Source organism: Heterodontus francisci, chromosome 17, assembly GCF_036365525.1.
Source record: "Heterodontus francisci isolate sHetFra1 chromosome 17, sHetFra1.hap1, whole genome shotgun sequence".
Taxonomy (NCBI): Eukaryota; Metazoa; Chordata; class Chondrichthyes; order Heterodontiformes; family Heterodontidae; genus Heterodontus; species Heterodontus francisci.
Window position 1 is genome coordinate 39,341,161 of NC_090387.1, and position 16,729 is coordinate 39,357,889.

Below are 16,729 nucleotides of genomic sequence, written 5' to 3' on the forward strand. Positions count from 1 at the left end.
TTACCATCACTGAGTCTCCCACTATCAACATCAGAAGTTGCCATTGACCAGAAACTCAACAGGACCAGCCACATAAACACTGGCTACAAGAGCAGGTCAGAGGCTAGGAATCCTGTGGCGAGTAACTCACCTCACTTCCCAAAGCCTGTCCATCTAAGGGCACAAGTCAGGAGTGTGTTAGAATACTCTTCATTTGCTGGATGAGTGCGATTCCAACAGCACTCAGGAAGCACAATTACCATCCAGGACAAAGCTGCCCACTTGATTGGCACCCCTTCCACCACTTTAAACATTCACTCTCTCCACCACCAACGCACAGTGGCAGCAGTGTGTACCATATACAAGATGCATTGCAGCAACTCCCTATGGTCCTTCGACAGCACCTTGCAAACCTGCAACCTTTTCCACCTAATAGAACAAGGGCAGCAGCCGCATGGGAACACCATCATCTGCAAGTTCCCCTCCAAGTCTCATACCATCCTGACCTAGAATTATATTGCCATTTCTTCACTCTCGCTGGACAAAATCCTGGGACTCCCTTCCTAACAGCACTGTTGATGTACCTGCATCAGATGGGCTGCAGTGGTTCAAGAAGCTGGTCACCACTACCTCCTCAAGGGAAATTAGGGATGGACAACACATGCTGGCTTTGCCAGTGATGCCTGCATCCCATGAACGAATATTAAAAAATAAATAGGATCAAGTGCTAGGACATGATTTGATTCATCCCAGGATCCTGAAGGAAGAAATCATATTCCATTATGTGCCAGAGAGCTTGAGTGGTCAATGTCGATCCCATTTGTTAAAAAGGGTGACTGAGCTAATCTAAGTAACTACAGGTGAGTTAGTTCAACATCTATGGTGAGGGGAAATTTTAAAATTACGAGGATTATAATGATGCCTTATATTGAAATAAAAATTGTTAGAAGTAACCAGCATTGATTTCAAAAGGGATTATTGTAATTGATCAGCCTCGTAGAATTCTTTTAAGGAGGTGGCACATATGGTCGATAGGGGAAATGCAAAGGATGTAGTGTCTGGACTTCAAGAAAACATTTGAGACGGTACCGGAAGGTTGATCAATGAAGATTAGGCGGAGATTGGTTCGATAGGAAAAACAAAAGAGTTGAGGTCAGTTTCTTAGTGGTTGCAAATGGGTAGTGGTGTTCTAGGATCACTTGTGTTCACTTTGAATATCAATGATTTGGATGTCTGGCAAGAGAGATTGGTTTGGCATTTTCAGAGGGTACCAAAATAGGAGGTATAGTTAATTTTTAAAAGACCAAAGCTAACTGCAAATGGTTACTGTTTTAAGATGGGAGAATGCACTAATAAGTAGCAGATGGAATTTAATATCTGTTAAATGTAAGGTGATACATTTTACTTTTTTTAAAGAAAAGCAGTAATTCTCAATGGAAGGTAGACGGTGCTGTGGAAGAGCGGAGGGATTTCGGGGTATAACTTCACTGGACATTAGAGGTAGCACTTGAGATTGATAAGGCTACAAAAAAAAGTAACTTTTATCATGAGGTATAGAATATAGAAGTAGAGATAGGTAATAAACATATATAAAACCTCAGGACCTCAGTTGTTGGAGCATTGTGTATTGTATTGGACTCTATGCTATGGGATTGATATTGAGGCTTTGGAGAGTATACAATGTTGATTCACTAGAATGCTGCATGGTATGAAGAAATTGGAATATCAAGAAAGACGTGAAATTTTGGGCCTTTCCTTGCTATGTTATGCACCAGTTTCCTATATTATCTTGATTTTCACAGGTCAAAATAGTGTAAGATTGGTTGAGGAATGTTTTGATTCAAATATTTAGTGGTATTGGTTTTATTTTTTGAACAATCATCCTTCACGTGCAGAACTCCACACTGTTTGTCCTTCGGTCTTCTTGACCAGGACTACTTGGAGTTTACTGAAAATAGTTTGTTTCCTGCTTTGTAATGTCAATCAGCTAGCTGCCACCTCTTCTGAAAAACTAAGATATGTGGCCAGGGTAACACAGGAGGTGAAGAGAGGCAAAAGACGAAATGCTGGCATTGCTCCTGTAGCATAGTTTTTAGTGGAGTGTTGGAGAGCATGGTTGGTTGTTCTCCTTCCCTCAATTATTCCCCACTCCACAAACAAAAATTAAATTGCATACATTAGGTTGCAGAACTTGAAATCATAGCATTTTGCAGCACAGGAGACTATTCACCTGTGGAATCTTTACTAACTCAAATATTTTAGTCCCATCCCCCTGCCCTTTTCCCATAACCGTCTAAATTTTATTGTTTTTTTTCTTTGTTTTTTGTTCTATTTCGTCGGTGCAACTGAAATGCTGCCTGTGTTCGCCATAAAAACAAAAGGGATTTCCTATGGCTGAGTAGGTAAATGCTCTGTTGTGCGTTACTGAACTATACATACACAGGCAGTTCCAGATTAAAAATGGAAGTATAGGGTTGGCTTTACTGTCCATGAAATAGAAAGGGGAAAACATCAGTTTGAGATCCCACTGCTCATGTTCCTGCTGGAGTGTGTTTGTAAGAATGTTGGATGATGGTATGCGTTGGGCATGACTGTGATGCACTCCCTCATAGATAAGGTTCAAACATGAAGGGCATTTGAATGCTGTCTGTGTCAATAAATGTGCACCCCAGCATTAGTCATTGTCAGGAGAGCAGAAAATTGGTTGGCTTGGAGTTTCTGCAGAGAAATATAGTAAATAACCTTCCTAAACATTGAGATATTTAGCACAGGTCATGCTATTGTCAATCCATTGTTCTGCATTGACTCAAATAGTTGCACAAAAGAATAGCCACTTTGGTTTTTTTTTGTAACGTGTGTACTACCCTGTGTAAGTTTTCTGGGCACATTTCATAAGTATATTGCAATAACTAAAATAACTGGAATGCTGTTTTATATAATTCTATACCTAAATTTCAACAACAAATTGTTTGTGGACTAGTTCGAATTAATGTTTAAAATGCTTGCAAAATTTTTACACTGATCTTTAATCTTCTCAGAGACTATCTGAATTCAAGTATAATCTTTTTTTCAGGCAGCATTGTGTGCAGTACATGTAATCAGGAAAGTGCCTGAGCTGATGGAAATGTTCCTACCAGCTACTAAAAACCTGCTGAATGAAAAAAATCATGGTAATGTGTCCCATTGTAAACTCTGATCTCATGATATATTTCTGTATTATAATTTGATTTGAAAGTTTCTAGTAATGCTGAAATAGTAAGTAGAAATATTTTACTTGAGTTAGTAAATTTGAGTTATTTTCTAATGCATTGAACCTGAAATGAAATAGCACCCTTATGTTGCCAGGATGAGTGCCATATCAGTCAGCTTACAAATAGAATTTAAATCTGTACATGATTCAGGGCATTCAGCAACTTTAATTACCAATCTATCGAACTCTTTGCATCTATAAACAATCAGCCGCAATCCTTGTGCTCCAGAGCTAGGAAAAAGCCTGGAATAGAAACTGAATGATGTGTGTTTTTTATGGAACTGGATGTTTCTCTGTTCTCTTCAAATCCTTATTCCCTTCAAAGTGAGCAGTAGCTTTAGTAACAGAGGGATAGATGTTATGATCTCCAGTTTGTTGAAATTGACTATTGCCTCTTGGTCTCATTATTACTTGGGATGGAGCTGCTACCTTCATTATTAGGCCACCCAGGACTTGCTAGCTTCTATTGACAGCATGGCTATTAAAAATGTAGTGATTTCTAGATGGAAATATATCTTAAGTTATGGATATCTTCATATTTCTGAAAAGTCCTTTACTAGTGAAGTTTATGCCTGTAATCCCTCTTTAAATAACTGGATTTAAAAATAGTTGCTTTCATCAAAAGATAACACTTTTTATCCTATTATATAGCTCTAATCCAAGCATAATTTTTCTCTGGAAATTTGCTGTTATTTTCCAGATGTATAGCTAAGTACAGACTACTTGTAGTAAGTCCCACTGTGTTGGTCTCCCACGATATCCTATAGGAAGAGTTAAGTAGGTTTTTTCACAGCCAAGCAGTGTATCACTGAAGGCACTTAGCACATTATTTAAAAAGGTTTAGTTGATCTTACATTTTTGGATTTGCGTTTGATCCCACTGATGGGTCTGAAGTCTCACAAGAGCTCAATATGAAATGAGGTTGTTCTTAATTGATCTTGGGCCTACAGTATAAAAAGCCCCCTAACGTGGTGCTAAATTATCAGCCTTGAAGTCCATAATGATGCTTTATCAAGGAAATGTTATACTGGGATAGAAGAGGGCTGCTATTTCTGAGATTAAGAAAAAGGCAGGATTATCAGGGTAAAATAAAGGGATCTTAACTCTGTGTAACTGGGGTGGTGTAAGGCCTGGATGTGTTTGCTGACTCTGGTCCCTTAAATGCAAAAGTCTTCTTTCTGAATGCCACTTCATTAATCTTGATAAACACTGAAAATGACTCAAATTAAGTTGAGCATCTCTAGTCAGTGATACAATTAGTATTTCATCCAGTGTACATCCTGAACTGTTTATGCACAAATTTTAAAATTTGCATTTCTATGGTATAATGTTTTTCTCTTTTCCTCACACCCACCGCACCCCCAAATCCCAGGTGTCCTTCACACATCCGTTGTTCTACTCACAGAAATGTGTGAACGAAGTCCTGACATGTTGGCACACTTCAGGAAAGTAAGTGACCACATTTTATGTTCATTATTCTAATTATGTGTAATATGATTACACAGTTGTGGCTGAAGATTAGACTAAATGTTTATTCACAAGTAATTGTCTCGTGATGTTATCTGCACAAGCATATATCCTTGCACATGGGCTGTAATCTTAAACCTCCTTATAAATTTATGGATGGGTTAGTGAAAAGCAGTGTATTGCACCCTTGAACCTCGTAGGCAGAATCGGATTTTTGTTTATAATAGTTACCAAGATATGTTTGGTTGAAATAAAGAATTACATGAGTTTATGATGTAAATAATTGAATTTTAATTCCCTCTAGAATTGCAGGCATCACATCTTTTGTCACCTTATAACCTAAAATTGCATTCTGGCTCTGTCATTTGCTTTGGGATGATACAGGTCTTGCATTTTAATTAACCGTTGAAAAAGTAGGCTTTCAAGGTGGCAACCACTGTCCCTTGAAGAGGAGACAACTTTTACATAAAAGGTTGAATATCTAAGTACCTTCTATGCTTCTCGTTTAAAGCAGTTTTTTCATATACTAATTTGAAGTGTTACACATTTGTGACAAGAATATGGGTGGAACTGTGGAATATAATTTTAATGAGGAAAATCTAGTTTTTGGGCTTTTCCACCTTCTTGGGCCTCTACTTCCTTCTTGGATGTGTCTAACTTTTTTAATGGCACTATAGTATTAGCAAGAGGACAATGTTATGTTTTAGGAACAATATTTATAAATCGCATTTCCCTGATTAACTTCATTGCTGATTAATACTACTAGAGAGACCATCTATAAAAAGAAACCAAGGGATACAAAGATAGAAAAAGGTATATGAAAAACTTACAAGCATATCAAAGTTAACAACTGGGATGTTTTTATAAATATATTGAGATTGATAATGGGGAATGTGGGACCATTAAAGTCAAATGCTGGTGATATTATAAAAGACAGTAAGGAAATACCAGTGTTGTTAAATGAGCACTATGTAGCTATTTTTTGCAGTGGAAGAAGAGGGCAAAAGACCAGCAGTACAAGGGAAACTAAAAAAAATTTAGGGTTGGGAGATGATGTATTGGATTTTTAAATTGTAATGGGACAAATCTCCAGGACCTGATGTTTCCATCTTAGGGTATTAAAAGAAATCTGAAGCAATTACAGATGGGTTAGTCATAATTTTCCCAAGGGCTCAGAAATCATGCCCTTGGATTAGAAAATGTCCAGTGTCACTTCATGAGGGAGCTAGAAGCCAGATGACTACAGATGTGCCAGTTTAACATCTTTTGTAGGGAAATTATTGGAATCAGTCATCCGGGCTAGTGTTTCTGGATACTTGGACAAGTATGAGCTGATCAGAGAGTCAGCTTGGATTTGTGAAAGGTAGGTCATTTCTGACTAATCTAGTTGAATTTTTTGAGGAAGTCACTGGCATGGTGGTTAGAGGTATGCCTATAGTAGTTGTCTATATGGACTTCCAGAAGGCATTTGATACGCACAAAATTAAATTTCAGAAATAAAAATGCATGGGATTGGCGTAACCTTATGACTACTTGGTAATTGGAAGGTAGGAGTCAGCAGGGATAAAGGGCAGTCTGGTTGGCAGGCTGTTAATGTGTTTCCTAGGGGTCTCAGCTTTTTACCATATACATTAATGACGTGGATGGAAGAATAGAGTTGTATATCCTAGTTAGGCATAATGGGAATAGGTTGCAAAGGGACATACAGATTACAAGTGGGGAAAACTAGCCAGTTAGGAGTTTAATGTCGGGAAGTGAGGTTGTTTAATTTTTGGGTCAGGGTAAACAAATCGACTAAGGGCCGTGGAGGAGCAAAGCAAATGTATGCTTAAATCACTAAAAGCTAGTACACAGATACAAAAGACTAATGGAATGTTGGTTTTTATCTGAAGAGATTGGGATACAAAAGTGAGGAAACTATGCTTCAGTTGTCGAGAGCCTTTGTCAGAGCCCATCTGGTGTACTGCTTAGTTTTGAGCACTAAACCTCAGTAAAAATACTGGCTTTGGAGGGAGTGCAGGGCAGATTTACCATACCTATATGTCTGTGCTTATAGGTTTAAATTTTATGAAGGCATTTTGCATAAATTTGGTTTGTATTTATTCAGTTTGGGAGATTGAACTGATTTAATCAAGGTATTTAAGTAAAGTGATTTAATAGGGTAGATACAGCAAATCTATTATCTCAGCTGAGAGAATCTATAATAACAGGGCATAATAATATTGGAACTAGGCCAGTGAGAAAGGAGAAAAAAAAACTTACATTTATATAAAGCTTTTCATGATCTCAAAACATCCTAAAGTGCTTTATAGCAAATTAAGTACTTTTGAAGTGTAGCCACGCTTGTAATGTAGGAAATGTGCTGGCCAATATGTGTACAGCAAGCTTCCACAAATAATGAGATGACCGCCATTTTTTTTTTGTGATGTTGAGGGATGAATATTAGGCAGGTCATCAGGTAGAGCTTCCCCTGCTGCTCTTTGCATAATGCTATGGGGTCTTTTATTTTCATCTGAAAATGCAGATGGGGTGCCGGTTTAATGTAACGTGAAAAACGGCATGCCCACTGTGGAGTATTCCCTCAGTACTATACCAAAGTGTCACCTAGATTTTGTGCTGAAGTCTCAAGTGGGACTTGAACTCTCAAACTCCTGACTGGCAAGAATGGTACCAACTGAGCCACGCTTGACACCTTATTGGTGAATCAGGAAGTATTTTGTCCTCGGAGGGTAGCGGAAATTGGGAACAATCTTCCCCTCAGTTGTAATTTTAAAGTTTGAAATCAGTAGCTTTTTTTCCCTATGTTGAAGGTGCTATATAAATCCAAGTTGTTGTAACTTTGCACACTAGCTCTTCTGATCCCTTTGTTCATTTGACAGAAATTTGGATGACTGAACAAAAGGAATAGTGGCACTCCTCTGATGTGAACCTTCAGGGTTATCTTTAACTTTTAGTAATCAAGATTAATACTCCAAATTATGATCCTAAAAATGTCAGTTTGAGATTAACCAAAAATACTTATTTCAAAATGCCTCTCTTCGTTCATCGAGTTAGAGATGTCTCTAATTGACATCTGGATTCAGAACCTCAGGATTCTTAATTGCAAGACACGCATCTGATAACCATTGATCTAAATTTCTCTATTTAGTTTATCATTGAACTGACTCAATTTAAAACACTTATTCCTATGAGTTTCTTGAATATTTAAGGCATGAGTCTTAGTTGTGGGTGGAAGAAGGGTGAATTTATTGAAGGTTTGAGTCTTGCTTGCTTACTTTGGCCTTCACAAATAAAACAAAAATATAGACTGCTAATAGTCAAACTTGATTCTTTATCAAATATATTTCTCAGTATTCTAACAAACATTTAATTTTCTTCATCTCTCATTACAAATCCTACATGGTTTTAGAGTGAAAAGGTAAGATAACATTCTGAATTTAATGAAAATTGCACACTGCATGATGTTGGAGAAGTGTGTTCATTTTTTTCAGGATTAATTTAGTAAAGTTGCCTGTCACTAAAGGGAACAACATTTAAAAATCTATGAGGTGCACAAAATGTGTTTTTTAAAATGTACATATTAGGAATATTAGAAATTGCATTCCAAAGGGGAAAAATGATTTTGCTTAGTGTCATACAACTGGAAATGTAAAAAATCGAATACACATCTCAATTCCAGATTGGACTGTTTGATGTTTTTTTAAAACACTGGATGTTGTGCTGTTCATTTCACATGTCCCATTGTTCACAAAGGTTTTACTCAATTGTTGAATGCTTCAATATCTGAAAGCAGTTAATGATTTCTGACTTGTATCTTTTTTTCTTCATCAGCTTGTTCCTCAGCTTGTTCGAATCCTGAAAAACCTGATCATGTCTGGTTACTCACCAGAACACGATGTCTCTGGCATTAGCGATCCTTTCCTTCAGGTTAGACTTGGTTCTGAATCTAATAACATTTCATAAGATTCATAATTTATAAATACTAGGGAAAGTGACATAATTCAATACAGTATAGGATTTTCATGGTATTCAGCCAGATGATGAGGTTGCTGTTCACAAAATTAACTTACAATGGTAATGTGCTCCCAGTAAAGAACAGTGCAATCTAAAAATTACTGCAGTGGGACTTTGTATCTTTGCATTAAGCTAAATAAATCATCAAAGTTTCAGATCTGTGCTGAGTTACCTAACCTCACTGAAACAAGACAATTGGATACTGTGGAACTGTATTTTGCCAGCAAAGTCTTGACTTTAGTGTATGAGCTGTTTTGATCATTACTGTTTATATATTACATGATATTTTGTAAGAACATCTTTTCGGTTATGTAGCATCACATTTTAAAGTCTTTTTTGGCCCTGTTGAATTTAAGACCGGTAACTTGAATTTTAGGAGTTGTCGCTTAGGAAATTATTTGGTATGCATATAGATGCAAGCATGGTGAAAGCAAGAGCTTGCACTACATTGGATTTTTAAAATCATTTCAAGTAGAAATAATTCATAGCTATTTTAACCACCCTTTGTGCTGAATTTGGATGTCTATTAATATTGCAAGTATATGCCATTAAAGGCCTGCCTTCCCCCCCCTTGAATTAAAAAATAGTTTTGATTCAACTTTGACAATGTTTCGCCAGCAAAGTTGCATCTTTTTAAAATAAGCTGTGGTGAGTGGGTGGTGCAGTGTGTTGGTGTACTGCCCTTAAAAACCTGTAATTTTCTTCTAAACCAAGCAGAATAACCAATGATACCTTCCTCCTGATGAGAATCCAAACTAAAAGAAGCTTTTGAAATTTGATCCTATTTCCTAATGGACATGCATCTAGGGCAAAAATGTGTGTTCTTTTTCACAGGGTTGGCGATCACATGCCAAAAAGGAAGAGAGCCGACCATCAACCACCCATTTATACTAGTCCTACATTAATCCCGTTTTTCCCTCTCACATCCCCACCTTCCCTCAATTCTCCTTCCACAAGCGCCTATTTTGGTGCTGTATCTCTCTATGACTCTAAGATTTGCATTTATGTATTACCTTAGCATATCTCAGAAATGTGTCGAATTACATAAATTGAGTGACTTATTTTGTAGGCAAATGAGGCAGTCAAATTGCACCCAGTTTAAATCCATAAACAGTAATAAATAGATAAATAACAGTTGTTTGAGGGAAGAATGTTGGTAAGGACGTCAGGAGAAATTCCTGTTCCCCTCTCGTGTAGTGTCCTGAGATTTTAATGCCCAACAGAACCACAAGAAAAGGGAGCATCCCACCTGAAGAACAAATCTCTGATGACGGATCACTCTTTATTGTAATGAAATATCAGCCTTGTTTTATGTGCTTGTGTATTTGAGGGGTTAATTTAATTTGCATTTGATTTTATTAAAATCTTAGCATTCAGTTTAATACAGGAAAATAACTGAAGTTTGGGATGCATGGTCCTTGCTCAGTGAGAGCTCCTGGATACTTTCTGTCCAAAATGACAATTTGTTGTGCTCAAGCTCAGTTTTTTGGCATGAGGACCCTGCAGATAGTGCAAGTTAGTGAGGAAGAAATAGATGACCATCTATAGGGTGAGGAAGAGGAGGCTGGCTGGGAAGGCAGTGCAGGGCTCAATTAACTTAGTAAGACATGACCTACCCGTAACAAATCCATGCCGATTAATCTGTGCCTTTCCAAGTGGCAGTTTATCCTATCTCTCAGAATTGATTCTAATAACTTTCCCACCACTGAGGTCAGACTGACCAGCCTATAATTATTTGGCCTATCCCTCACACCCTTTTTAAACAATGGTACAACATTCGCAGACCTCCAATCATAGAGTTATACAGCACTGAAACAGGCCCTTCGGCCCGTCGTGTCTGCGCCGAGCATCCAGCACCCAACTATTTTAATCCCATATTCCTGCACTTGGTCCATAGCCTTATATGCAATGGCGTTTCAAGTGCTCATCTAAATACTTCTTAAATGTTGTGAGGGTTCCTGCCTCCACTACCCTTCAAGCAGTGCGTTCCAGATTCCAACCACACTCTGGGTGAAAATTTTTTTCTTCAAATCCCCTCTAAACCTCCTGCCCCTTGCTCTAAATCTATGCCCCCTGGTTCTTGACTCTTCTGCTAAGGGAAAAAGTTTCTTCGTATCTAACCTATCAATGCCCCTCATAATCTTGTACACCTCAATCATGTCTCCCCCCCCCCCCCCCCCCCCCCTCAGCCTTCTCTGCTCCGAGGAAAACAACCCTAGCCTTTTCAGTCTTTCTTCATAGCTGAAATGCCCCAGCCCAGGCAACATCCTGGCGAATCTCCTCTGCACCCTCTCCGGTGCAATCACATCTTTCCTATAGTGTGATGACCAGAACTGTACACAGTACTTCAGCTGTGGCCTATCTAGCGTTTTATATAGCTCCGTCGTAACCTCCCTGCTTATATTCTATGCCTCGGCTAATAAAGGCAAATATCCCATATGCCTTCCTAACCACCTTATCTGCCTGTGCTGCTGCCTTCAGTGATCTATGGACAAGTACACCAAGGACCTTCTGTACTTCCTAGGGTCCTACCATCCATTGTATATTCCCTTGCCTTGTTAGTCCTCCCAAAATGCATTACCTCACACTTTTCAGGATTAAATTCCATTTGCCACTGCTCCGTCCATCTTACCAGCCCATCTATATCTCCCTGTAGTCTAAGACTTTTCTCCTCATTATTTACACCACCATCAATTTTCATGTCATCTGCGAACTTACTGATCATACCTCCTATATTCACGTCTAAATCATTAATGTACACTGCAAACAGCAAGGGTCCCAGCACCGATCCCTGTGATACACCACTGGTCACAGGCTTCCAATCGCAAAAACAGCCCTCGACCATTACCCTCTGTCTCCTGCCACTAAGCCAATTTTGGAGCCAATTTGCCAAATTGCCCTGGATCCCATGGGCTCTTACCTTCTTAACCAATCTCACATGCGGCCCTTATCAAAAGCCTTACTGAAATCCATGTCTACTACGTCTACTGCTTTACCCTCATCGACACATCTAGTCACGTCCTCGAAAAATTCAATCAAGTTTGTTCGACACGATCTCCCCCTGACAAAGCCATGCTGACTATCCCTGATTAATCCCCGCCTCTCCAAGTGGAGATTAATCCTGTCTCAGAATTTTTTCCAATATTTTCCCAACCATTGATGTTAGACTCACCGACCTTTAGTTACCTGGTTTATCCCTGCTACCCTTCTTGAATAATGGTACCACATTGCTGTCCTCCAGTCCTCTGGTACCTCTCCTGTGGCCAGAGAGGATTTGAAAATTTGTGTCAAAGCCCCTGCTATCTCCTCCCTTGCCTCACATTACAGCCTGGGATGCATCTCATCTGGGCCTGAGGATTTATCCACTTTTAAGCCCGCTAAAATAGCTAATATTTCCTCCCATTCAATGCTAATATGTTCAAGTATATCACAATCCCCCTACCTGATCTCTACACCTACAATGTCCTTCTCCATAGTGAACACCGATGGAAAAGTAATCATTTAAAAGCTCACCTATGTCCTCCGGTTCCACACAAAGATTGCCACGTTGGTCCCTAATGGGCCCTACTCTTTCCCTGGTTATCCTCTTACCCTTAATATACTTATAAAATGCCTTTTATCTAGTGAGGATTTGAAGATGATCCTCAGAGCATCTGCTATTTCCTCCCTGGCTTCCTTTAACAACCTGGGATGCAATCCATTCAGCCCTGGTGATTTATCCACTTTCAAGGATGTCAGGCCCCCAGTACTTCTCCTCTCATTATGCTTATTGTAGCTAATATTTCACACTCCTCATTTACAATACAATGTCTGCATCATCCCCCTCCTTTATGAAGACAGAGACCAAGTACTCATTAAGAACCCTGCCCACATCTTCTGCATCCACGCAAAAGTTCCTTTGTACATCTCTGATAGGCCCTCCCCTTTCCTTAGTTATCCTCTTGCTCTTAATGTACTGATAAAACATCTTTGGGTTTTCCTTGATTTTTATCTGCCAATATTTTTTCATGTCCTCTCTTTGCTTTCCTAATTCACTTTTTTACGTCACCCCTGCACTTTCTATACTCCTCTAGGCTTTCTAAAGTACTAAGTTTTTGTGACCATCATAAGCTTTCCTTTTCTGCTTTAACTTACCCTGTATGCTTCTAGATAACTGGGGGCTCTAGATTTGGCCGTACCACCCTTTATCTTTGGAGGCATGTCTATACTGTGCCTGTAGAATCTCGCTTTTGAATGGATACCATAGATAGCAAGTTGACCAAAAGAATAATATAGTGGTTAATCATTTGTTTTTTTGGATTGGCAGGATGTTAATATTTCTTCTTCTTTGGCCTCCTTGTCTCGAGAGACAATGAGTAAGCGCCTAGAGGTGGTTAGTGGTTTGTGGAGCAGCGCCTGGAGTGGCTATAAAGGCCAATTCTAGAGTGACAGACTCTTCCACAGGTGCTGCAGAAAAATTTATTTGTCGGGGCTGTTACACAGTTGGCTCTCCCCTTGCGCTTCTGTCTTTTTTCCTGCCAACTGCTAAGTCTCTTCGACTTGCCACATTTTAGCCCCGCCTTTATGGCTGCCCGCCAGCTCTGGCGATCGCTGGCAACTGACTCCCACGACTTGTGTTCAATGTCACAGGACTTCATGTCGCGTTTGCAGACATCTTTAAAGCGGAGACATGGACGGCCAGTGGGTCTGATACCAGTGGCGAGCTCGCTGTACAATGTGTCTTTGGGGATCCTGCCATCTTCCATGCGGCTCACATGGCCAAGCCATCTCAAGCGCCGCTGACTCAGTAGTGTTTATAAGCTGGGGATGCTTATACACATCCCCAGCTTATGTTAATATATAAATAGCAAATACAGGCACACCTCGAAGATAATTAGTAGGGCTGGGAGATGTAAAATGAAATTTAATTGCAATATGGGGCAAGAATAAAGAGAGGAAATATACATTTGAATGGTAAAACCTGAAGGTGAAAAGTAGAGTTTAGACTCACAAATCTTTAAAAGAGGCAGACAAATTGATACAGCTGTTATATTCCAAAAAAAAAAAATGGCATTTTGTTTTATAATTGGGGACAGGGTACAGAAACAAAGATGTAAAGATGTAATGTAATGAAATTTTTGGTTCAGTTGCAGTTAGAATACTATGGCCAGTTTTGAGTCCCCTACTTTAAGAAGTATGTCAAAGACATGAAAAGGGTACAGAAGAGATTTTTTGCGATGCCATGGATGAGAAGTTTTAACAATAGATGAGAGTAACTGGGGTTCCTTTCACTTGAATGGGAAAAAAATTGAGACCTTATAGAGGTGCTCAAAACTATGTCTCAGAATAATGGGCAGGCTATTTAAGACTGAGATGAGGAAGAATTTCTTTACTTCGTTCGTTGGTGTCATCTTCTTCCCAGAAGGTTGACTGTCATGAATTTGCACTTGTGGCCGTCCTTACATGTTCTGCATAGGTCAGCTGCATCCATTATATCTGTCATCCATTTTCTTCTCTGTTTCCCCTTCCTCCTACGTTTTCCATCGATCTTTCCTTCCAATTATTGTCTCTGTCTGTCTTCTGCTCTAATGAAGTGACCGAAGTATTGTATCTTTGATGTTGAGCACTAATTTCCTCTTTAGTCATTTCCAGCACTTCCTCATTAGTCTTTCTGTCGGCGTACGATACGCGGAACATCCTCCGATATGTCCACATCTCAGAGGCTGGTGAATCTTTGGAATTCTCTACCCAACAGGGCTGTGACAGCTCAATCATTGTGCATGTTTAAAACAGAAATCGATAGATTGGGCGGCGCAGTGGTTAGCACCGCAGCCTCACAGCTCCAGGGACCCGGGTTCGATTCCGGGTACTGCCTGTGTGGAGTTTGCAAGTTCTCCCTGTGTCTGCGTGGGTTTTCTCCGGGTGCTCCGGTTTCCTCCCACAAGCCAAAAGACTTGCAGGTTGATAGGTAAATTGGCCATTATAAATTGTCACTAGTATAGGTAGGTGGTAGGGAAATATAGGGACAGGTAGGGATGTGGTAGGAATATGGAATTAGTGTAGGATTAGTATAAATGGGTGGCTGATGTTCGGCACAGACTCGGTGGGCCGAAGGGCCTGTTTCAGTGCTGTATATCTAATCTAATCAAGGGATTTGGGGATAGTGGGGAAAACTGGCATAGGTCGATGATCAGCAATGATCTCTTTGAATGGCAGAGCAGGCTCGATGGGCTGAATGGCCTATTCCTCCTATTTCCTCTGTAGGTTTTTGATGAGGTAAATGGGGAGGAAACTGTTGCCACTGAGTCAGCAACCAGAAGAACAAAGCCATTAGGGGAATTTTTTCAATGGGCTTGTTGGGTCATGGTATGCCCTACTAAAAACAGTGGTGGAAACAGAATCCATGATAACTTATAAATGGAAGTAGAAATGTAGGGTTTAGGCTAAGGGCTAGGGAATGTGTTTAAGTAAATAACTCAACTGATACAGGTGAAGTGTGTTAAATTACCACCTCCTATGCTGGAAAATTCTATTTCTAACTCCTGAAGTCCCCGGGCAATGACCATCTCCAACAAGAGAGAATCTGACCATCTCCCCTTGATAATCAATGGCACAACCACCATTAAGTCCCTCACTATCAACATCCTGGGGTCACCATTGACCAGCCACACAATATACTATGGCTACAAGAGCAGGTCAGAGGACTCCCCACAGCATTTCCACCAACTACAAGGTTCAAGTCAGCAATGTGATGCAATGCTCTCACTTGCCTGGATGAGTGCAACTCCAACAACTTTCAATAAGCTTGACACCATCCAGGACAACACATCCCACTTGATTAGCACCATATCTATCACCTTAAACATTCACTCCTTCCACCATTGGCGCTCAGCGGTAGCAATGTGTACTATCGATAAGATAGTAACTCAGCAAGTCTCCTCTGATAGCACCTTCCAAACCCCGTGACCTCTACCAGCTAGAAGGACAAGGGCAGCAGGTGCATAAGAATGCCACCACCTGCAAGCTCCCCCTCCTCCCCCCCCCCCCCCCCCCCCCCCCCCCCAAAGTCACACCTCATCCTGACTTGGAGCTCTGTCACCGCTCCCTCACTGTCAGAGTCAAAATCTTGGAACTCCTTCCCTTCAGCACTATGTACTGACCCCACATGGACTGCAGTAGTTCAAGAAAGCAACTCACTACCACCTTCTCAAAAGCAATTAAGGATGGGCAATGAATGCTGGCCTTGTCAGTGATGCTCACATCCCAAGAATTAATTTAAAAAATCCACAAAAGTTAGTGATGTGTGAAATTGAAAAGTTGATATATACAATAGTGAGTACTCTTCACAGAAATGTCTTAATCCCAGTGTGAGTTAGCAACAAAAAGCAAAGCATATAGTTGAGACAACATTGATGAAGTTTCGCTCTGAATCACAGAACAATACAGTGCAGAAGAGGCCCTTCAGCCCATCGAGTCTGCACCGATGCATTAAAGACACCTGACCTGTCGACCTAATCCCATTTGCCAGCACTTGGCCCATAGCCTTGAATGTTATGACATGCCAAGTGCTCATCCAGGTACTTTTTAAAGGATGTGAGGCAACCTGCCTCTACCACCCTCCCAGGCAGGGCATTCCAGACCGTCACCACCCTCTGGGTAAAAAAGTGCTTCCTCAAATCCCCCTTAAACCTCCCACCCCTCACCTTAAACTTGTGACCCCTCGTAACTGACCCTTCAACTAAGGGGAACAGCTGCTCCCTGTCCATGCCCATCATAATCTTGTACACCTCGATCAGGTCACCCCTCAGTCTTCACTGCTCCAGCGAAAACAACCCAAGCCTATCCAACCTCTCTTCATAGCTTAAATGTTCCATCCCAGGCAACATCCTGGTGAATCGCCTCTGCACCCCCTCCAATGCAATCAATTCCTTCCTATAATGTGATGACCAGAATTGCACACAGTACTCCAGCTGTGGCCTTACCAAAGTTCTATACAACTCCAACATGACCTCCCTGCCTTTGTAATCTATGCCTCGATTG

At 40.3% G+C, this 16,729-nt stretch overlaps 1 protein-coding gene across 2 annotated transcripts in view; it reads left to right on the plus strand.

Annotated features, from left to right (window-relative positions):
* The window catches only part of ap1g1 (adaptor related protein complex 1 subunit gamma 1), a 153,116-nt gene that overhangs the window by 50,481 nt on the left and 85,906 nt on the right, over window positions 1–16,729 (plus strand). For both annotated transcript variants that reach the window (XM_068049304.1, XM_068049303.1), the window contains exons 5-7: window positions 3,053–3,149; window positions 4,602–4,678; window positions 8,528–8,623. In XM_068049304.1, the coding sequence (XP_067905405.1) occupies window positions 3,053–3,149; window positions 4,602–4,678; window positions 8,528–8,623 (270 nt within the window). The remainder of the gene's footprint in view (window positions 1–3,052; window positions 3,150–4,601; window positions 4,679–8,527; window positions 8,624–16,729) is intronic.